The 23,461-nt window shown below is 45.1% G+C and overlaps 1 protein-coding gene across 2 annotated transcripts in view; it reads right to left on the bottom strand.

The window, feature by feature from the left end:
• LOC129323834 (nesprin-2-like) overlaps positions 1–23,461 on the bottom strand; it is a 256,004-nt gene that overhangs the window by 111,655 nt on the left and 120,888 nt on the right. For both annotated transcript variants that reach the window (XM_054970582.1, XM_054970583.1), the window contains 9 exons: positions 20,538–20,786; positions 16,786–16,968; positions 12,993–13,316; positions 9,342–9,470; positions 7,828–7,934; positions 5,870–6,011; positions 4,246–4,374; positions 1,715–1,867; positions 678–887 (listed from right to left, as the gene is read on the bottom strand). In XM_054970582.1, coding sequence (XP_054826557.1) covers positions 678–887; positions 1,715–1,867; positions 4,246–4,374; positions 5,870–6,011; positions 7,828–7,934; positions 9,342–9,470; positions 12,993–13,316; positions 16,786–16,968; positions 20,538–20,786 — 1,626 coding nt within the window. The remainder of the gene's footprint in view (positions 1–677; positions 888–1,714; positions 1,868–4,245; positions 4,375–5,869; positions 6,012–7,827; positions 7,935–9,341; positions 9,471–12,992; positions 13,317–16,785; positions 16,969–20,537; positions 20,787–23,461) is intronic.

Genomic DNA, 23,461 nt, shown 5'->3' with positions numbered 1-23,461 from the left:
TGGTACCCTAAATGCATCAATGGTAAGACTCAGTATAAGGCAGCTTTAAATGTTCATACAAAGCAATATGTTCGCAGGTTGCAACAGAAAAGAGCAAGAGTCCATTAGCCCCTATAAGACTAACAAAATTTGTGGTAGGGTATGCACTTTCGTGAATCATACCCTACCACAAATTTTGTTAGTCTTATAGGGGCTACTGGACTCTTGCTCTTTTCTACTGCTACAGACAGACTTAACACAGCTACCCACCTTGATCTGTTCACAGGTTGTGACTGGTAAGAAAAATTTTACCCTGATTCCTTGGAGAGCCATTGTCTGTCAACATGGACTGTATTGGATTAGATTAGATGGACCAACAGTGGTCCATCTAGCATGGGAAGGAGTTAAGTGGTGGACGAGCACCTGAGACAATGGGTTCGAATCCCAGCTCTGACATGGAAGCTCACCGGGTGACCCTTGACTCGTCACAATTTCTCAATCTAACCTACTCCACAAGATCGTTGTTGTGAGGATAAAATTGAGGAAGGGAGAACAATGTGAAAAAGCCGCTCTGGGTCCTGATCAGGAAGAAAGGCAAGATACAAATACAATAAGGCAGCTGCAAATGGTAAAAGGCAGCTGCAAATGTTTAAATGTGTGCTAGAGAATGAGATAAGAATTCAAAAAGGTAGTGATACCTGAAAATTACTGTAAAGGTCCAGCTCAGCTTTCATAGATTTGCCCCTAGAAGCAGTGGCTTCTTGCGTCAGCTGGAGCCAGGCCTGCAGGTTGCTAAAGCACTGAGAGAACCGATCAGGGCTGCCGCCCGAAGAGGTAACGGACTTCAAAAGATCATCCTTCTTTTCCCCAATATCAGTGTGAAGTTTCTGCAGCTCCACTGAGAGGGTCTGAAAGAGAGAGGAGACAAAAGAGACGGGTAACGACGGCCACTATAAAGACCTCTCATAGGTGAGGAACCCACCAAGGTTAAATAAACCTCAGACAGGTAAAATGTAAACGTGGATGCAAGCTCAGTTTGCCTGGGGCTATGTTGAGAAAGCAAAAGGAGTGTCAACTGCCACTCACTTTTGCTATTTGAAATTGGATCCTCTGCTCTGCTATAAGAACTTTAAGGGAAAAAATACATTTTTTACAAAAATAGACATCTCTTTTCTCCTTTAAAACGCTAATAGCAAAGCAGGGGAGCCAGTTTTGAAGGTTAGAAGATTAAACCCCTTCTCCTTTCCATGCATAACCAATGGGAAAACTGACACTAAAATTTGCGTTTTATAGATGCATACAGGGTTTTAATGCCCTAAAAATCAAACAACTTTGCATGTGTCTGTTATTTTGAATTATTTATTGTACGGTCTGAATTATTTATTGTACAGCCCACTGAGTTCAAAGGACTTAGCCTGGAGTAACTCTTCTTAGGATTGTATGGTTTGTGTACCATTCTTGTGCTAAACATGCAGACAACCAAGTAGGAGTGTAGAACACTTAACACTTGGCCACGGGGTGTCTTATTCAGCTTCTCTGCTTCATAAGATTTTATGTCCACTGTTGTTTTAAAAACAATCTTAAGGGCCAGCAACTTGCTTTTTATAAAAAGGAAACTGGCATACTTATGAAGTCAAGGTCCGGTCTAGCCTTTTTTCTGAGCTCATACAGAATCCAGAAATACACCCTTCCCTGGATATTATGCATTTCTATTCACGTACTTATTTGTGTTTACCTCATAAAGCTCCTGCTGCACAGAGGCCTCTTCGCTGGTTAGCACACAGGTGTTTAACATCTGCTCCATGTTGTTCAGGCAGCGGCTGATGGCCAGAAGCAGCTCAAAGAGTTTCTGATCTAAGCTCGAGGAAACGTCCCCCATTGCGCTTTCCTGGAAGGTAAGAATAGGTCATTTTTTTTTTCAAAATTCCTCATGAGAACATTTGCAAGTTCCACAGACATTCAACATCAGCTTAGTGGGAATGCCCTGCACTAGCAGCACCTGCATTCTTATCTCAAAGGGACCAGACATTGTACAGAGGATGAAGCCTTGGAATAAAATGAACACGAAGCTGCTTTCACCAAGTCATCAGTCCATCTACCTCGGCATGACCTGTTCTGACAGTCAGTCATTTCCTGCTGTCACGAGGAAATATTTGTGGGGGAGACCCAGCCGGGCCCCGTGACTCCCTCTTGGGCTCGCCGCTGAGACTGCCTCTTACCAAGGCGACCGATGCTGACTAAGTACCCTAGCTGTCCCTTATCTAAAGAAAGTGCACTCTGTACAAAAGGGTATGATGCTTAACCAAATTCTAAAAGATTATTGAATATATATACAAGAGGTTAAGATGCAAACCACAAGAGAAAAAAAAACCTTAACACTAGGACTTAAGAAATATATAGGTAGGTTAAAGGCTTAAGGCTAATTGTAACAACACACTTATTTTGTTCCTCCTCCCTCCTGAATCGAAAGCTTTCGGGCTACCCTGCCAATAGCTGGGGAAACTCCTAGAAGTTTTCCCTGCCAGTGGGCAGTGCAGCCAATGAAAGGACTTTTGGCTCCTCTTTTTATGGACCAAAGTCAGGGTGTTGTGAAAACAAAACTACTATCAGTGGGTCCATCCCGTGCCTTCACAAATATTTTCTTGTGACACCTGCCATCTGAGGTTAAAAAAATAGGTTTTCAGAAAGGCATGGAAAGCCTTGGGTTTTTCTGAATACCTACTAACTTTTTAACAGATGATGGTGGGGACTGAACTGGGGCCCTCCAGCATGCAAAGCAAGAGCTTGACCCCAGAGTCCCAGGCCCTCTTGAATTATGAGCCAAATACCCACCAGACAGGAAGAAAATGGATTCGTTTGAAATGTGGTGTTGGAGGAAAGTTTTACAGATTCCTCGGACAGCCAAAAAGACAAGTAAGTGGATTATAGATCAAATCTAACTCAAATTTTCCCCAGAACCTAAAATGACAAAACCGGGGCTATTGTACTTTGGTCACATTATGAGAAGACAAGACTTGGTGGAAAAGACAATAATCCTAGGAAAAATGGAAGGCAGTAGGAAAAAAGGATGACCCAACATGAAATGGTGTGACTCGATAAAGGAAGCCATTGCCTTGAGTTTGCAAGATCCGAGCAAGGCTGATAATGATAGGACATTTTGGAGGTTGTTAATTCATAGGATTGCCGAAAGTCAGAGGCAATTTGACGGCATATAACACACACATTTATTTATTAATAATAATATGTCTATCCTGACTTCCCTCATGACTCAAAGTGGCTTACAAATTCAAATTTAAAAGATACAATAACCCCTTCCAAATAACCCCATCATTTGAATGATGGAAGCCAGTTTGGGGTCCCATTGGGGAGAAAGGTGAGGAATGAATGAATGAATGAATGAATGAATGAATGAATGAATGAATGAATGAATGAATAGAGTGAGTTGGCATGGAGGGCTTGTTCACCACACAAGGGACTGAGGCAAGCCCCAGATGTTGGGGCTCCACTTGCTCCCAGACAATATCTTCTCCCCTTTTCTTTTGTTGGCTGGCACACCACCATTCCCACAGGGAATCATTGTGGGCCCCTTTTTGCCATTTTGGGCCCAATTTTGGCCCTGAATGGCCAGGATTGGGTCCAAAACAGCCAGGATAGGTGATGTCAGGGGATGTGGCATACGCAAATCAGGCTAATGACACACTTCCGGTGATGTCAAGGGACGTGGCATATGCTGATGAGTTATGCTAATGAGTTCCTCCCGCTCTTTTTCTGTGAAATGACCCCTGGAAAGATCCATCATGACCTGAGACTCTGAGGCTAGTCTGAACAGAAATGACTGAGCTAGATGGAACAACAATTTGACTTGCTGTAAGGCAGTTCTGTATACAATCATCCCAATTTAGGTTTGTTGTAACTAATTGGGTTCAATGGGATTTACTGGACTAATTTTAGCTGGATTGTGATCCCAGTGAACAAATCAAGAGCAGCTGAATATTTACAGGGCAGAAACATGTCATACACAGCCAATTTCAGAGTTCTGCCTAGATATAATGTTATGACTTACATTATGTAATCCACCTTGAGCCTCAGTGAGAAAAGCAGACTATAAATAACATATATACATGTATAAATAGATAAAGTAAGGAACACCTGCTTTTACAATGCACTTGCTTTTAAGGAGGAAATAAATATCCCCACTGCTGAGGTTGGATCTTTTCCACTAGCCACACTGGTGACTTACATAATGGAGAGAAATGGATTAGGTACCTGTATCTGAACAGATGCTTCTTGACTTAGATTCCCAAGCTGAGCAGTATACATTTTCAGCTCTTCGACTGTTGGAGTTCTCACACTTGAGGCAGCACCCTTGGGCAGGATATTTATTTTGGTAGCAATCTAACATTTGGAAAAGCAAAATGTGTCCAGACAAATGTGAAACATTCAAAACACATATTATCTTCCAACAGCATCCTTCCCCAATTTAAAGCAACAGAAGCATCAAAATAATCAGGATACTGTTGGGCCAATTCTTTGCATCTGATGTGTTCATAAAAAGCCGGCAAGGTATACATGCAACTGGAATATATGCACACAGGGCTGAGATTTTGTCTGTGGACTCCAAGCCTTTTAAGGCAACAGCCTCCATTCAGCAGTTCATTGAACCACAGTGTGGCTTGATAGAATCCAACAAATCATGGCACGACATGGTATGGTGGGAAAAATTCACATTAGAGTGTAGAGGAAGAAGTATACAAACTTCCTTGCTTAGGAGATCAAGAACATGCCATCTGCTCTGAGCCAGCGAATGAATGGACACACCAAAGACAACATTGCCAGGCTGATACTACTAACTATTCTCTAAAAACTCCTTATTGGACCCACTTGTTCCCCTACAAGCCTACCCAAGCTCTGACTTCTCTATCCCAGTTGGACAGCCAGTGTGGCACAGTTATTATAGTTTCAGATTAAGATCTTGGTGACTTACAGCACAATCTTAAACAGAGTTACACCCTAAGTCAATGGGCTTTGAAGGGTATATATAACTCTTCTAGTATAACCAAGTACACTGTCAGTTTCAAATCAAAGTGATGTTGTGGGGATTATATGCAGAGAGGCAAAGCATATGCCACCCTGAGCATCCTAGAGGAAGGGATGCATAGTAATGGATAGCTAGAAAGGCAGAGATCTTGAAGAACACTGTGCTTCCAACCTTTGATGGGGTTCAGTAGACCCTGGCTGTCTTGGTTAAGAACCTAGGCATTATGCTGGTTCCATCACCTGCTGCTAGAGAGGCAAGTAAATGCAGCTGCAGAAAAGACATTCTTCCAACTCAGACTCGCCTGGAAGATGGCATTCTACCTTGACATGGCTGTTCTGGTCACCTGGATTCACGCCATGGTTATGTCTAGTCTAGACTACTGTAATGCATTCTACATAGATCTCCCCTCAAAGTCAACTCCGAGACTGCAGCTGGTGCAGAAAGCTGCAGCTTGTTCATTCTCAGGAGCTAGACAGAGCATGCATATCAATCCCATTCTGCAGTCACTCCATTGGCTTCCCATCAGTTACCAGGTGCAAAGTCATGACTATCACATCCAAAGCCCTTCATGGCCCTGACCCCTAATACAAGCTCACCTTATGTGAGCTTATATACTACCTTTGAAGTCAAATTAGTTCCCCACTCAGAGCAGTGAACAAAGTCGGTGTTGTTATTATCCCCACAATACAGCTGGGGAGGTGGAGCAGATAGGAGTGGCTTACCCAAGACCACCTGCCGAGCTCATGGAAGTAGTGGGATTTGAACCAGCAGACTGCTGACTTGCGTCCCAACCACTTAACTACAATGATAGCCAGCCAGCCAGCCAGCCAGCCAAAAATATTCTATACTAACGTGAGGTTCAGTGAATTGGCAGTGAGGGAGCTTCATCTTGAATAGCAGCTCTTCTCCCAAGAATTGCCACTTGTCACCCACTGGGTCCTTTGGAATGAGGCCAGGGGGTCCATTTCCCAAGACGGGTGCCTCATGACTAGATCTGCACAATCAGAAGATGAAATAAACGAGAGAGAAAAAACAAAACAGTTTGTTGAAACAATTTAGAACTGAATATCCTGGACTTAACACAGCCAATAAGGAAGCAATCAAAATTGGAACTCTTTATAAACTTCTGAACCTCAAACATGTTTATACTTGGAATTAAGTCCCATGGATTTTAAGGAATTCTGCATATAGCACGGCAGATTTTGCAGTACAGCATCTTGCTGTTCCACCCAGAGGCAACCAGAGAAGCCCCAGGTCCTGTGAAAGCTCCTTTCCTTGCCGGCACCACTCCAGCTTTGTGTCGCTGGGCACCTCGTATATCACCCAAGGCTTCCAAGATAACCCAAGCAGTGTTGCAGGTAAGGTCTAGTTCACAAATCAGCACCTCTAGATGTCAGGATTAGGTAAGAGGTGATGGGAAAGACTGAGATCCTGGAGAGATGCAACAGGTCAGAATAGACAATATCCATCTTGAGGGACCAATGGTTTGGCTCAGCAGAAGGCAGCTAGGAAGGGGTCCTGGCTCAGTGACAGAGCATCTGCATTGCATGCAGAAGGACCCAGGTTCAATCCCCGGAATCTCCAGTTAAAGAATCCGGCAACAGGTGATGTGAAAGACCTGGAGCGGAGATCCTGAAGAGATGCTGCCAGCCTAGGAAAACTGTGTGGCCCTTGGCAGACCATTGGTTTAGCACAGGATAAATCAGGTTCAGGTGTTCAGTTTGGAATCAACTAGCGTGGCCCAGGAAGTAGTGCTTGTCTGTCACGTCTTCCGCAGCCGAAGGTCAGGAGCAAGCTGAGCCCCTGCAGTGTGGCAGCATCGGGACTGTGTTGCCCCAAGGAGTTGCTTGAGTGGAGAACTGGCCTTGCACACAAACATATCCCCCCCTACACGCACACACCTCCATGCATACATATTCCAGAGGACAATTTCTCATGAAACATTTCTGATTCAACAAACATCCATCTTCTCATTGTATGTCTTGCAGAACTTTCAAGCTGCTTTGAACACGAGGTCTTGTACATGCCAAGCAAATGCTCTGCCACTGAGCCGCAGCTCTTTCCCATGGTTGTGGACGCTCTATGGCCACTCTGGATAGCCACATAATCATACCGAGAGCTTCCATGCCACGGCAAGAGGCAGCCAATGAACTGGAACACACACACACACAGAGCTGCCTTATACTAAACCAGTCCATCAAAGTCGGTATAGCCGGACTGGCAGTGGCTCTCCAGGGTCTCAGATGGAAGTCTTTCATATCACCTGCTGCCTGGTTCTTTTATACAGAGAAGCTGGGGATTGAACCTGAGGTCTTCTGCATGCCAAGCAGATGCTCTACCATTGAACCACAGGGCTCAAAACTGGGAAGGGTCTGTCCTGGACAGTCTTGTCTATTCTTGCCAGTGGCTTTCCAACATCTCAGGTGGAAGCTTGTCACATCACCTCCTATCTGATCCTTTCCAGTGGACGTGAACCTGGGACCTTCTTTATGAAAAGCAGAGGCTCTGCCGCTGAGCTGCAGCTCTTCACAATGTCACATCATCTCTTTTGTTTCTCTGTATGTTACTAGAGGGGAGGGGGGAGTGGAAGAGGAAGGACCAAATGCTGTTTCCAGCAGTCTCATGTCTAGTTCTGGTCCAAGTTTTGTAAAGAAGGAACGGAAGAGATAAGCTCTAGGGTAGCTTATGATCTGGGCAGGGTGGTTTTTCTTGGAGGGGACATCATTTTAAAAATGCACCAGCCAATCCCAAAGCCTTGCTGTTTCCTGACAGCTGTATGTTCTTGTGCTTGTTGCCTGTGTTAGTTGTACCTGGATTCCAGAACCGTGCTGTCTCCAGATAGTGGCTGCATCTTCTCCACATACAATTCAATGAAGTCAATGAGAGTCTTCTGTTCTGACAGCTTTAACAGCAACTCCTGCAGAGACGGGATAAAACCAGGCAGATGTTATTGGTAAAAGTGCCAGCTTCCTGGAAATGACATCATGCTTCCTTCCCCTGCTATGTTGACAGGCACAGCAGAACTCCAACTAGAACAGGGGTCCCCAATGGTTAGCGGGCATCATGGTTGCCATGACGCCTGCTACGTGATCTTAGAAAGTAGGTGGTGCCCAGTAAATCATCCAACTGGCCCCTGGAAATCTGATAGGCTGTGCAGATTTCTAAAAATGTTGTTTCAGAAGCAACTACCTCCACTGCACTGGTAATATTTTCTTTCTCACACTTCTCTTTCCTAGCGTATTTTTTAAAATTACTGCTCTTATACCCTGTACTTGGGCTTCCTCTGTGTGTGTGTGTGCGTGCGCCTCTGCCTCCTACAGCAGCCATTTTGGGGTTGGCTCTGCCTCTCATGGTGGCCATTTTGTGGTTGTACCCATTACCTTCTCTAAAGGTGCCTGCAGGCTCTAAACGTCTGGGGACCCCAAGACTAGGAGGGTCAGCTACTGATTCCCTGCACTACTAGGACTGCTGGCCAGAGACAGGGGATTTCTGGCAGCCTGGCCTGCCTGCCTCACCCCTCCCGTGTCTGCCCCTCAAAACGTGACCGTCTTTGGGCCTGAGTGTTTGAGATACATGCCCCCTCTCTTCCATGGTAACCACAGCTTTTAGAAAAACAAGGACAAGATGTATAAAGGCAAGGACTTGACCACTGGGGGAGGAGGGGAATGAATTCACAAAGTCACCCACTGCTCCACCTGAAATACTAACATTCACTCCTCCAAGTGGTCGGGAACTGGATGACTCAAGAGACTCAGTGATGCTTGAGACTCCATCACCACTATCTCTTGGGAGGACTTGGGGGTATTTTTGGAGAAAGCATAGATGAGAAGAAACCTGCACTTGATTTGTACCACCTAGTATCTCTAAAATGCAAACTGCAAACCACAAATACAAAGGAGTTGGGGAGAGGGTCAGAATGCATCTACTGAAAAGGGACAAACAAAAATATAGAGGCGCGTGTGAATCTCCTTGTCCCTATTGACCCCTCTCTTGGCCCTGAGATAAGAAATGGAATCCCAGGAATGGTCCTTCAGCCAGTGTGATGTACTGGTCTGAGTGCTGGACCAGGATATCTGGGTTCAAATTCCCACCCTGCCATGAAATGTACTAAGTGGTGTTGGGCCAATCACACCATCTTGGGCTGATCTTGGTTAGAGAGTTGTGAGGAGGAAATAGGTACACCACCCTGAGTTATTTGGAGGACAGATGGGATAAAATATACTGAACAGTTTGCTCAAATAGATGGAAGGTCATTACATAAGAACAGAACAATGCCCGGCACAGTATTTTTTCATGTAATAGTGTGGCGAAAGGAGGGGTTTACCTGTTGCTGTTGTAATCCATTCGGCCTACTGAACAAAGGCCTGTCAGAGGTCGTTCGTGGAAATGAGCTGGAGAAGTTGATATGGAAAGGTTTTGGGGGGGTTTCTGACGTATTATCATCAGCGATGAGCTGCCAAGAGACACAAAGGAGAGGAAGCTTCTTTAAAAGTTCTCGGGAAGACGTTTGCAACTTTGGAATGGGTCCTCGCACTACATCTTTCTACGCAGGCACAGATATCTCACCAAAGTGGCAAGTTATGAACCTGCAAAATTTTCACATGTGGTGTGGGGTTATTTCACAGAGATGTTTTCCAGAGTCTGAGTGCAGTTTTTCTTCCAAGCTTCCTCACAATGTTGTTTTCCATTTACTGTATCCCCATGGTTTCCTCATAATTTCTCTGGGCTTTCTTAAATCACTTTTGACTTTGAGAAAACATGAAGGAACAATAAAAAAGCATGAAAAAGGGCCTATGGAAAACAGTGTTGTGAAGAAACTCAAAGAAAAGCCACTGCAGTTTGGCAGCTGAACCACAGAAAAATCTCAATATGAAAACTCCTGACGTGTTTATTGTGTACTACCTGGAGCCAAGTACACTATTTTGCATGAGAAGGCTCTGTGAGGTGAAAGATGAAAATACTGGTATGATAATCAACCCTCAAATCCCACCAACCTTCCAGTGCTCTAAACAATTCTGAAGATTTAAGATTTAAGCAAATCCCAGAGGTTGCCAGACAAGGGGGTGAGCCAGCCTAGGAGAGAGCAGAGAGACTTTTTTTCCTTCACAGAGGGCTTTTGGCGGCTTTGGAAAACAGCATAAGCGTAGTCAGGCTTTTTATTTTGGCTTTGGGTCATATTAGGGAAGGAAACTTGTTTTTAGTGAAATAAAAAAGCACCCTGTGAAGGGCCTGTCAGTTCTAGATTTTTTGTACAGGTTCTAGGACCACGATTTCTCTAAGGTAAAAGAGTGGCCTAGAACCTGAGCACAAGCTTTAAGATGTAGTAGAAAGATTACACTGGACCTTAAATGCTGACTGGAGAAAAAGAAATCCATTCTCCCCTCAGCATTTGCGTTTGGTTAACTAAGCCCGCGTTCAATGTTTTAATTCACAGAGGAGAAAGCATATAACCTCTAGGGAGTGCAGTTGAGAGCCAGTTGTATATTTCATACTGACTATTCCACGCTGAACTTTTACTGTGTTACACCTTATTTCCTGTAAATAAATGTTTGCTGTTCAGTTCCATCTGCATCTTGTCTGTCAAGTCAAAATAGTTGCGTGAAGGAGGATCTATTTACCTGATCATTAAATACCGTATTATTCTTGTGGGATCACAAATAAGAACTCTTAAGAGAACACAAAGCTTATATATTACCAGTCGGTTAGATAAAGCTTGTATCTCCCCCTTTACTGATTGTGTGAGGCTGAGGGGGGTTTAGCCAAATAAAAGAGGCAGCCAAAGTGTGAGATTTGGACAGCCCTAAGTCCAGAGGGCAATTTACCTCAGAAATCCCTCTCATCTCTCTTCCCCACCCCCATCCCTCCTCGTTGACGTTACAAACGGTTTACTCGAGGCTAGCCAGAACATCTGCAAAATCATCGTTCAGTTCTGAAGCGACCACAACTCTCTTGGCAAAACTAACAAATAGGCTTTTATGCCCAAATTATGACCAACAAACCTATTTGTTTCAGATGCTAAATTTAGTTTTACAGAAGGAACATTGGGTAAGGAAGGGCTTGAGTACACAATGTAAGAGGGCAGAGACATGGCAGAGGTTTCCAAAACCATGACCTCGGGATTCATGTACCTCATAGAGAGAGAAAAATCTGGAACTTCGCATCATCCAAGGCAACGATTTGAGACCCACACAAAAGATAGCACTTCTTCACACAACGTATTTAATTCTGAACCTGAGCTTTTGCATGTGGATCAACAAATCTGAGCAATAGGGCCAAGGAGAGCCCAGGAAGAGTCCTCAGATTTGCAGAAAAATCTCTAAAATGTAATAAAGGGGGAGAGGCTTTAAAATCCCCAAAAAACAGAGAATGCTGATTGAGATCTTTTGAAGCCTTGAGATATTATAGCTGGCATTGTAGGGATGCCTAGCAACACAGATGGGAGAAGAGTGATAAAATGGTGACTGGGGCAATAGACATGGGGAAGAAAGTGGCATCCAGGGGGCAAAGAAGTGGGCAGAAAGCAGCGGTAGAGGGACAAAGAAATGAACAAATAATGGTGGCTGGGGGGGCAGTGAATAAATGGGCAGAAAGTGGTGGTTGTGGGGGAAGAGAAGAAATGGGCACAAAGTAGAAGCTGGGGGGGCAAGAAACAGACAAATAGTGGTGGCGGGGGGGCAAAGAAATGGGCAAAAGCAGTGGCTGGAGGGGCTGAATAAATGGGCAGAAAGCAGTGTTTGGGGGTAAGAAATGGGCAGAAAGCGGCTGCTGGGTGGGCAAAGAAATGGACAAATAGTAGCGGCAGTGGGGGGCGGTGAATAAACAGGCAGAAAGTGGTGGCTGTGGGGGAGCGAAGAAACGGGCAGAAAGCAGCGGCTGGGGGCTAAGAAACGGACAAACAGTGGCAGCTGTAGGGGGGCGAAGAAATGGCCAGAAAGTGGAAGTTGGGGGCGAAGAAATGGGCAGAAAGCGGTGACTGGGGGGGCATGAAGAAAATAGCAGAAAGTGGCAACCATTGGCGAAAAAGAAGGAAGAAAGCCATGATTGGTAGCAAAGGAGGGATCAGGGTGGGTGGGGGGAATCTGTGGCAAAAACCAGATCGGAACTATGACTTGAATCCCTGTGGTAGCGGATTCTGGGATATTTTCTACGGTGCACACACAGCTCATGCTGTGCCTCACTGTCATCCTACATGACATGGAAACATGCTCTAAAACATTCCTAACCTCCTCCTGCAACTAGAGTTGCAAGACAGTGTTGGGTGTGGCACGTAGTCTGGGATGGAGTTATCTCCATCGGTGGTGATGGAGATAACTTTGGGAGAAGATGGAATGCTATTACAGATTTTCTAATTAGAGAATGCCTGAAAACTTTTCAAGGAAATCCAACGTTCCTCGAGAAAGGTGAATCACCTTGATCTTACCTGGTTCCCCCATCAGTGACTCCTGGCCTAGCGTGACCTGCTTCCAACTCATGCTCTTGTGCAATATAGATCATGGCCACAGAGTGACAGCTCAAGTTCACGGTACACTAGATAACTTTCTGCTATATTGTGGTTCAAAAACAATAACGGAAAGGGAACCTGTAGATCCTTTGAAGGTAGTCCCATGCTGAATTGGCTACTGACAATGAGAGACAATTCTAAGGTTCAGTACAAAATTCGGATATTGTTTGGAAATGCATGTAAGGGACAGAGAAACATGTGCCCCTTCGTCTTAGTTTGATTTGAGAAGTCCACTGACTTCTGTCTGGTTGGCCGGCTGGTGTCCTGATTAAAGCTGAGGTCCACAGACTCTCTGCCAACTATACAGGGCCAAGGGAGGGGAGAGGGAATCACAGAGTCTGGATTCAACAGAGCAAGAAGCATAGATGTTGTTCCACCAAAGGTGGAACTGAACCATCAAGTATTCTTCCAGGGAGGTGTGAAAGCAAGCCCCACCTCTCCAGAACAGACTGCTGGCCCATAAAGGTGCCGCACCTGGTTATAGCAGTGAATGCCCCGATGAGGGAACACTTCTTGGTCTTGTAGTCCTTGAGAGGCAAGTTGAAGAGAGACCTCGGGGACTGCTGTTGGTTCTAGAATGGAGGGTTCGGGGTCCGAGTCCGAGTCCAAAGGCAGGGCTACTTCCCAGGGTGAGAGAGCAGACCGAGTCTCTTGGGGCTGCTGGACATCAAAGGAGGCTCCTGGAGGTGCCCCAAATGCTGCCTCCTGGGGTGATTCCAGAACCTCTGCCTCCTTGTCATCAAAATCTTCACCCTTTTCACCCAGTAAGAAGGAGCCAGTACCTGGGCACAGCTGATCCTGCTCCCAACAGCAAAAAAAGAAAAGGCACAATATGGTACGTGGGGTTGGCCATCAGCGCACACTGTAAACTTAGGAGTGAAAGGGCACCGCCAAGCCCTATTGACCTAGATCCTGAACTCTGTGTTTCTATCAGTGTAGTGTAGTGGTTAGAGTGTCGTACCAGGATCTGGGAGACCCAGGTTCGAATCCCTCCTCTGTCACGGGGGCTTTCTGGGTGACTTCGGGCCAGTCACACCCTCTCAGCCTAACCTACCTCACTGGGTTGTTGTGAGGATAAAATGGAGAAGAGGAGAAGGACATAAGCCGCTTTGCATCTTTGGGGAGAAAGGAGGCATATAAATGAAGTAATTAAATAAATAATCTACATGATTGGGGCCTTCAGATCTCCAGGACACTCTTCAATGAGAGCTACCAGCTCTGAAGAAGATACAAATATGGGTTAAGGGGGGGGGAGTTTTTTATTGCTTTCTACCAGCAAGGAAGAAATTCTAAAATTCTGTACCAACTTCAGGTTCACTTCCTTTCATTGCCCCCCCCCCACTGCATTTAGCAATCTTAAAGCATGAGTACAAGGCCGTACTCTGATACCAACTACATCTGTTTGCATACTTACCAATGCTATCGTAACTGAGGAAGAATACAGTCAATACTGTCAGTACACATACTCGTCAAACTAGTGCATGCAAAGCATATTATGTTTCAAAAGTTTGTGCGTGTGTGGGAGAATCCATTCTTTTTACTTGACACAAGAGCTGTAGCTATGGTTGGGTGACAAATATATCCACCAATGGTCCCACCGAGAGGTAGGATGGAACAAAAACTGAAGAGGACCGAAATGCAGAATATTTTTTGCTCAGATAATGAAAAAGGGTGGACCAGAAACGCCTAGCTATGACTCTACTCCATCCATTTTCGCTTGCAAAGGCATGTGGTAAAGCTTCGAGGAACAGCCTTACCACTTCATTCAGCTACATTTGTAAAGATGATTAATGTATACAGGAGGTCAGATGCAGGGCATTAAGATGTAGCTAACCAATCCTTCTCAAGTAGTCTGGAGAATGCTAGATGGGTTTGTGCTCTGAGACTCTTGCCTGTTAGGAAGATAGGAAGCTGCCTCGTATTAAGTCAGGCCATCAGTGCCTCTTGCTCAGTGTTGTTTATTCTGATCGGCAGCAACTCTTCCAGGTCTCAAACAGAGGAAAGGTTATATCCCCAGCACTTGAGATCTGCTAACTGGTGATGTCGGGGATTGAACCTGGGACGTTTTGCACGCAAAGCAGGTGCCCCTACCACTCAGCCGTGATTCCTCTCTTGCTATGTCTGTGCCTAAAAAAGATATAGCCTGCAACTGGAACTCCACTGCGCACCAGTAGATGAAGGTTCTAAACATTGTAGTTGCTGAATATGCCCCACACTCATTCCTGGCTGCTTTTCTCCCAGCCAGACTCCAAGACTGGGATGAAATCTGGCTAGGGCCTTAGGAAGAAGAAAGCAGGAAGCAGGGGGGAAAGGATTAAGCTCACCAGCCACTTCTCCCCTGCAAACCCTGGCCCCTTGCATTCATACTGTTCCCCAAAAGTGAGTTTAGGAAGCCTTGTTTGCCTGCCTTAAGAGTCCTAAATCTGTCTTTGTTACTGAAACCCAATTTTATCAACCTCTGCTGAATCCCCTTATCGTTTGGTGTGGCCGAGTTCTGCATAGATAAGGAGCACAGGCCTAGATTAATCACTGTTGGCTTTACCCACTGGGAAAGACGTGGAGGCAGCATGAAGATATCCTGGTTTCAGTCCCACAAACTGCGCTGTGCCCTCCTACGCCAAGTGCAGTGCTGTCCACAGACAGCATTTCCAGAGCTCTCATCTGTGCAATGCTGGTAAGACATTCTCCCCAAAGTTCTCTCGATTATTACTGTTATTACTGTGAGTAAAGTTACCATGGCCCGGCAACCTCCGCGCACCAGGAAAAGAACTCTGCAGAGCACTATAAACAGACAGTTACAGGGCAGGTAATTATAGAGTGCCGAGAACGGGTCTGAGGGCCTCCAGCTGTCATTCGGAGTCATTTGTGCTCATCTCTAGCTTTCGTACACAAAAGAACTTTTGTCTCTTGGCAAGGGTCTTCATCTTGTCCGCCTGTCTTCAGCGTTGCATCCAGCCGCCCCTCTCGTTTTGCTTTCTGTCCCATACACCTATCACATTTTGTTCTCTCCAGAACATTTTTCTGCTCCCCTTCCCTGTCTTTAGCCTTCCCTTGTCACCATTCTTAATCTTCCCTTCCATCTTTACATCCCCTCCCTCTGATCTTTTACCTCTCACTCCAAGCTAATACCAACGGCAATGTTGGCCACCAAGACCTCATACCATCATTTCGTGAGATCTCATTAGTATAATTTTCTTAATGGCGCAGACACTGCTTCTAGGGTTTGGAGGATATTTTAACACACTCACCCAGTGTTTTTAACAGTCCATATCTTTCTGCCAACGTGCCCCTTCCCCTAAGCTTGTAGAAAAATCACCCCTGTCTACCCTATGTCCCAATGTGTGGATGTTTTGATCCACCCTCTCGGGCCCAGTTCAGAATCCGACAGGCAGGAATTCTAAGCTTCCTTTCCATTTGCAGTAGGTATTTCCGCTCACAAGAGGGAGGGCAATTTTCACTGCCCCCCCTACCAACTGCAGTTCCCTACTTTGACCCCCATGATGTTCCTGGGGATCGGGGAGAGGAAGTGCAGAAGGTAATGTTTATACAGCACTATTTAGCTTACGCTGTATCAGACTCAAGCTACTGAAAACATGTTGAGAGGCGATCCCTAGCACCTTCACAGAACTACAGTTCCCAGGTGTCATTGTAAGGACGCCATGACAGTCAAAGGGACTCAAAAGTGGTTTAAAATTGTAGCATATGCAAACAGCAAAACACACACACACTACGGGCATTCAGGAAATTCTCTCCTGTGCTGAATTTCTCAACAACCTCAGATCTTTCTGAGACGACACATTGAAGCAGGCCTGGTCCTACTTCTGTTTCCTCCTCCTCATTTTGCTGTCCACAAAACAGTAATTTAACATGCACTTGCTCTCATATTTCTTTATGAATTTCTCAATGCAATTCCAGAATGTACAGAAGTTCTACAGCCTGGATAGATGAGGCTTATGTCACAGGCCAGATTTTCAGGCCTCTGATTGCCCTCAACACTGACCCATACGCGCACACACACACATGCATCTCACTTCAGGGAACTGTGTATAGTATCCAAACAGCCAAATGCATATGAAACGCCACAGTGAAAAGCAAAGCAGAATATGCACTTAAATTTTCAGGAAAAGCACTGGAAAAGGAAATGCTAAAGAGAGGAGCGGAAGGCCAAAAGAATAGAAATGATAGCAGAATGCAGCCGGGGGGTGTTTGCACATAAACCGTTTAAAACCAGCACAGCAGTGATTCTCACAGGATCCTAACTTCTTACCTGTTCTTCCGTATACTTGTTCTGGAGCATGCCCTGGACTTTTTCCAAGTTGGATTTCACATCCTTAAGTTTCAGGGAAAGGCTCTCTGCTTCTTGCTGGAGGCCCAGACTGTCACTGGCTTGCCTGTCTTTGCAGTCCTCCAACAGAGACCCCACCTTCTGCTCAATCTCTGATAGCATTACCTGGGAAGCCAAGCAGTTAATTATTCATTTTTTACAACCCCGAGGCTGACAGAACTAGGCCCCCAGAGAGGGCCAACCTTTTCCCTTGTATGATATAAGAAGAGTTGTACATACTGCACCCTGCAATGAATGGGAGAGGAATAAAAATACAGCACACTACCAAAATTCTGTGCGAAGAAAAGGCTTTGGCATCAATTGGTTTGCAGCAACTGAAATCTGGTTGGGAATCCTGATTCATAGGGATGAATGTAAACCATCATTTTGGTATGGAAGACATAATAAACTATGGCTTACCACAATCCAGAAATCATTTCCTAAATCAGAGTGTGTAAAAGAAGTAGGGTGAGGAAAGAGGAAGTGTGTGAGAATACTGGCGTGTTCCCATAACATTCAAAATAATGTTTGTCTTACGTGTGAATTATGCCTGCAACTTGCATTCGTTATGTCCATTAAAGAAGACTGTATAATTTATTCAGCTTCTGTTGAGTCACAGAAAGGAGCATCCACCTAGATATCAAACAACTTATTCAGTAATCTTGACATGTAATAATGATGGCAAACATAATTACAAATATACAAAGTGTAATTCACAAGCTATACAAACATGTTCATATAAATATTAACAACCAATTCATGTGAATGAACTGAACAACAAATTGCTATTCTTCATACAGCACATCCGAAAACCCCCTTTGCCAGTCATAGTAAGCAAACACAACTCCGCTGGGTGTATAGTCCTGTGTCCAGAATTAACCATGTGTGGCCTCAGCCCTCACCATGTAAACGGCCCTTTTGCCTTCTATCTGGATATGCTCGGAGGCACACCCCCAGCTGTTTCTTCTTCTTCTTCCGAGTCTTAGGTAAACTCAGGCATGTACTCCATGGGATGGAAGATGGAAAACAGTTGCCATAAGGGGAGGTGTGTCAATGTCTCATTTCTCTCATTACAAGTACTTCAGGCAATTTGCGACACACCGGTTAAGCGGCAGCTTTCGTGGATTCTTCCATGGCGTCACTCCTGGGTTTATCGAAGAGAATGCACCACAGGAGAGCCACCGGTCCCTGAGGAAGCGGTTCCGACGAAAGCTGCCGCTTAACCGGTTGCAGCTTGGACCGTCAGTGGCATAGCTTCTCGGAATAGGGGTGTGTCGCAAATTGCCTGAAGTACCTGTAATGAGAGAAATGAGACATTGACACACCTCCCCTTATGGCAACTGTTTTCCATCTTCCAACCCATGGAGTACATGCCTGAGTTTACCTAAGACTCGGAAGAAGAAGAAGAAACAGCTGGGGGTGTGCGTCTGAGCATATCCAGATAGAAGGCAAAAGGGCCGTTTACATGGTGAGGGCTGAGGCCACACATGGTTAATTCTGGACACAGGACTATACACCCAGCGGAGTTCTATTTGCTTACTATGACTGGCAAAGGGGATTTTCGGATGTGCTGTATGAAGAATAGCAATTTGTTGTTCAGATCATTCACATGAATTGGTTGTTAATATTTATATGAACATGTTTGTATAGCTTGTGAATTACACTTTGTATATTTGTAATTATATTTGCCATCATTATTACATGTCAAGATTACTGAATAAGTTGTTTGATATCTAGGTGGATGCTCCACTGTTGATTCTCTGTGATTACTAGATACCACGCCTGTTTGTTTCTTTGAGTCACAGGAAGGAGGAATAAAACCTGCAAGGCACTGGAGCCCCTACCCTTCAGCCCCTGGGAACTTCACCAAGCACTACCCATATATTAAAAAAACCCCTTCTATACAGTACTAAAAGCTAGAAACTTATTTTGTCTGGGTTTCTCAGGATACTAAGAGAGCAACCCTAAGCAGAGTTACTCCAGTCTAAGCCCGCTGATTTCGATGGTCTTAGACTGGAGAAACTCTTCTTAGGATTGCACTGTAAATTCAGTACCTGCCATTTAATCCTGGCATTTTTCAATGGAGCTAATCACAGAATCTAACTTTAAAAGGAAGTTTTCAGAACAACTCGGCTAGAGCATGAAGTCTTTTGAAAGAGGATAGATTTCTATCCGTTAGGGCCAATCCCAGGCAGACCTCTGCCTGAGCCACTGCCCCACTGCCCACCTGACTTTGATGGACCAAATAATGTGTAGTCTGCAGCCATTATGGGACATCATTGCGACGTCGCGCAAAACTCGCGCGAGAAAATGCGATATTTCACGTTTTCCCCGCAACATGGCGCGATGTTCCGGAGGCAGGTAAGCCATTTGGAAACGGCCTTTGACTGGTCAGCCATATTCTCTCAGGACATTGAATTCATCAGCCCAACTGGATACTATTGGCTAGTAGCTGCTCACCCAGACATCACTTACCTCTTCACCCGTTACTCTCATTGTGGTGGAGAGTGACTTCAAGTCATAGCTGACTTATGCTGACCCCAGCAGGGTTTTCATGAGAAGAGACTAACAGAGCTGGTTTGTCATTGGCTGCCTCTGCAACCCTGGTCTTTGTTGGAGGTCTCCCATCCAATTACTAACCAAGGCTGATCCTACGTAGCTTCTGAGATCCAATGAGATCAGGCTCACCTGGGCTATCCAGGTCAGGGCAAATGCCCATTAGTAAGGGCATAATATCCCCCTTCTTCCTCGTTCACTGCTCGCTTTTGACAGCTAATGTGAATGCAGCTAATGGGACAGACAGTGTAGTGAAGTGGTTTGAGTATTGTGTGTTGGACTAGGATCTGGAGGACACAGGTTCGAATCCGCACTCTCCCATGAAAGCTTGCTGGGTGACCTTGGGCCACATACACATTCAGCCTCACCTACCTCACAGAGATGTTGTGAGAGTAAAATGGCAGAGGGGAATAAAAACAACAACAACAACAACATTTACTCATATAGCATGCTTCAGGGCAACTTAATGCCCACTCAGAGCAGTTTACAATGTGTGTTATTATTATTCCCTCAACAATCACCCTGTGAGGTGGGTGGGACTGAGAGAGCTCTGACAGAGCTGTGACTGACCCAAGATCACCCAGCTGGCTACAAGTGGAGGAATGGGGAATCAAACCCGGTTCCTCAGCTTTGAGTCCTGCTGCTCTTAACCATTACAATACAAACTTCTCTTGAGTTCCCAATAGGGAGAAAGGCAGGTTATAAATGAAGTAAATAAATAAACTTGCAGCAGAAAGGCCCTATCCTTCTCCTTGGCCCCCCCTGCCCCAATTTGCTTCTGAACTGCTTCCTATTCCTCAGAGCCTGGCTTGGGAGGGGAGTGGGAGTGGCCTGGGGGAGGGGCTAAAGAGGAAAAGCAGCCGGCAGATTCAGCACTGCCCCTACCTGCCACTCCTCACTGGCAAACGCCTCACTGGCTCCTATGCCTCCGGTTAGGAATCCTGTGTTTGTTGCAAGCGTAAGCCAAGAATCAGGGAAGCTGACCCCTGGACATACCCTTTCCCTCGACTCCAGCAGGCCATTTACTGCTGCAGTCCCGCCGTGAGAACTCAAGGAGCTGTTTTGTCGGCACGCCTAAGGGAGAGGGAAGGGTGGCTAGCTTTCGATGGCAGCAGCGAACTTTGGCCAGTTCGTCTTACCTGGCACGCAGCAAGATGCTGCTCCACCGCCTGCTGCATTTGGCGGGTCTGGCCTTCTGATCCCAGGGACTCCTTAGCTTTGTCAAGCCACCGTTCCAGCTCGGCAACTTTTGCCTGGTACACATGGAGGACGTGAGCCGGTTCAGGGACAGGCCTACCGGTGTCCACTGTCTCCGTGAAACCTCCCAGTGTTGTCACTGAGCCCTCGGCAATGTTTGTGACTGGGGTGGTGGTGGAGGAGGATTCACCCTGGAGCAAAAAAAGAGGCAAACACAGGAGGGGAAAAAAAATAGAGGATCTCAAAGGGGTTAAAACTTTAGCACAAAAAAGCAGCAGAAGCCAGCCAGCACTCTCTGTCTCTCTCCTCTAACTCGAAAGGAATGAAGGAAAAAAAAAGGGTAACTGCCAGTCATGTGATCAGCTGCAACAGGTATCTAAGCAGCCGATTTGCATTTTACAGGTAGATCTGAGCTCACAGGAAGTTGGCTGACGCACCGTTCATTAAGGGCCTATTCCAGAGGGAGGCAGAGAGGTGTTTTTCTGGTGTGTGTAAAGTTGACTTCAGGCAATGCACTTCAAAGGAGGATGAAATAGGACTGATTAATGCTTACTCATGACTTCTGGGTTGTAGTATGAATCAGAACTTAGGCAACTGAGAGAGGGCTAGGACCCCACAAAAATCTTAAGTTAGAAAAAGAAAGGAAAGGACTTAAGCTCACCAGCCTAATGATAGGATATGGGATAGACATTTTAATTTAAAAACACTAATGATTACTAATTTCCATTTATTATGAGGTCAAAACAGAAATGTTTGTCTCCACACTGTTGGATCAAAAGATCAAAAATAAGGAACATTTCAGAGATGCAAAAATGATGCAATCTGTACTGATTTACACACAAAAAAGTAGACAACCCTATGAAATAATCTGAAGAAGTGAGCTGTGGCTCAAGAAAGCTCATACCTTACTGCAAATTTTGTTAGTCTTATAAGGGCTACTGGACTCTTGCTCTTTTCTACTCTTAGGAAAAAATGCAAAGGTACATTGGACCACTTGTGGAAAATTAAGAGGGAAGTTAGTTGCTTGAGGACAATATGAGAAGGGATGCTTTCAACAGCAGTGGGGCAGACGCTTCCAGAAAACCCTGAAGCAGGGCATGAAGGCGAGATGCAGTATACCACAGTATGCCCAGGTATACTGCATCAAAACATGGAAGTTCTATTGAGTTATCATGCAGAAAAAATTGTTGAAAGACCCATTCTCTATGCCTAAACCTTTTATAAAGGAGCATATACCATTAGACACCACTATATTTTGGGGCTGCAAATTTTGTAAGTTACTTTTGGTTTTTTGTAAAAAAAAATTTTTTTTTAACTGTCTTGAATCTATTGCCCATCAGTTTACTATGTTTTTAGCTGACCTACTATCTATAGAACTCAGGATGGTGTATGAACCCTCCCCGCATGTTATCCTCACAACAACCTTGTGAGGCAGGTTTGGCTGAGAGAGAATGAGCAGCCAGTGGTCATCCAGTGTACCTTATAGCAGAATGAAGATTCGAATATAGGCCTCCATGGTCACAATCTAACATACTAGCTACTATATCTCACTGGGGTGATCCCAAGTTGTGGAACAGGCAAAGAAACAAAAAATATTTTCTCTAACTACTTCCTCTGAAAAGTCAGCCTTCTCCACGCATAAATTCTTTGGGCTCAAAGAAGCCTTCTTTTCTTTTATTAAATTATATTATCACGGTACACACGGGCAGTTCGCTCCTTGGAATTACAGCTTGGGAACTGCCCGTGTTGCGACACAAGCTGTTTAGACAAAGGACAATGCTGTGCTGCATACACGACCAAATGCCACAGAGGGATAAGGGAATGCCTTCTTAAGTGTTAAGTACACATTCTGTGGATCCTTTGAGTTGCCTTATTCCTGGATATTATCAACCAAACTAAAAACAGATGCTTTCCCATGTTGCAGGCTGAAATTACTCGTATTTGTGAGTTTCAAAGGAATGGAATTAAGCACAAAAACGGTTTTCCTGGCTTTATCTGTGAACAAAGCCTTATGGCAGTAACCTTCTCAGGATTTCAGTCTAATGCTTGGGTGCCAAATCAGAAGCACAAGAAAACAGCAAAGTGAGTGATTGTTAAATGTGGGTATCTTAAGGTGAAGGCATTATTCTCCCCCCTTCCAAAACTGGCATCTGGATATACGCTTAGTGGGGCCAGCCAGGTAACAACAACGGCTGCCCTTGTGCATGGAATGACTGTTTGTGTCTACAGAGTCATATGTGGCATTTTATAGAGCAATGCAAGCAAAAAGGGTCAGAACCACACACTGAGGAGTGTGCAATCAAACTTTTGTTAGCAAGGAAGGGAACAAAAGGGAGGGATCAATGCCTTCCCCTCTCTCTGCTTCTCCCAGCAGGACAGATAAAAGAAATTGCTCCATGCAATGTAAACTCAATTTTCAGAACTGACTGCCGTAAGAGGCAGTGCTGGTAGCTAGTTTAGATGTCTTTACAAGAGGATTAGGGCAAATTCAGGGAGGATATATCCATCAGCGGGTATTAGCCACGAGGCCTAAATGGAACCTCCATGTTAACAAGCAGTGTATCTCTGAATATTAGGTGCAGTAGGTTTTTAGGTTTCCTGGAGCCACCTGGTTGGCCACTGGGGGAGAAAGGATGCTGGACTAGATGGACACTTGCTCTGATCCAGGTGAGCTGTTCTTTTGCTTCTGTGGGCCTGGGTAACATTAAGGACTCTAGAACTATATATCCATTATAAGGTACTGGCAAATTTGACCAATGAACATAAACCCTCCCTAACTAAGATCACATCAGTCATTGTCCTTACCTCCTCCAAAGCAAACAACATTGTTTGCAGTAGGACGTGGAAGAAAAATGTTTACTTTGAA

This window comes from Eublepharis macularius, chromosome 2 (genome assembly GCF_028583425.1).
Source record: "Eublepharis macularius isolate TG4126 chromosome 2, MPM_Emac_v1.0, whole genome shotgun sequence".
NCBI classification, from domain to species: Eukaryota; Metazoa; Chordata; class Lepidosauria; order Squamata; family Eublepharidae; genus Eublepharis; species Eublepharis macularius.
Note: the sequence above shows the minus strand (reverse complement) of the source record. Positions and strands in the feature narration are given on the sequence as shown.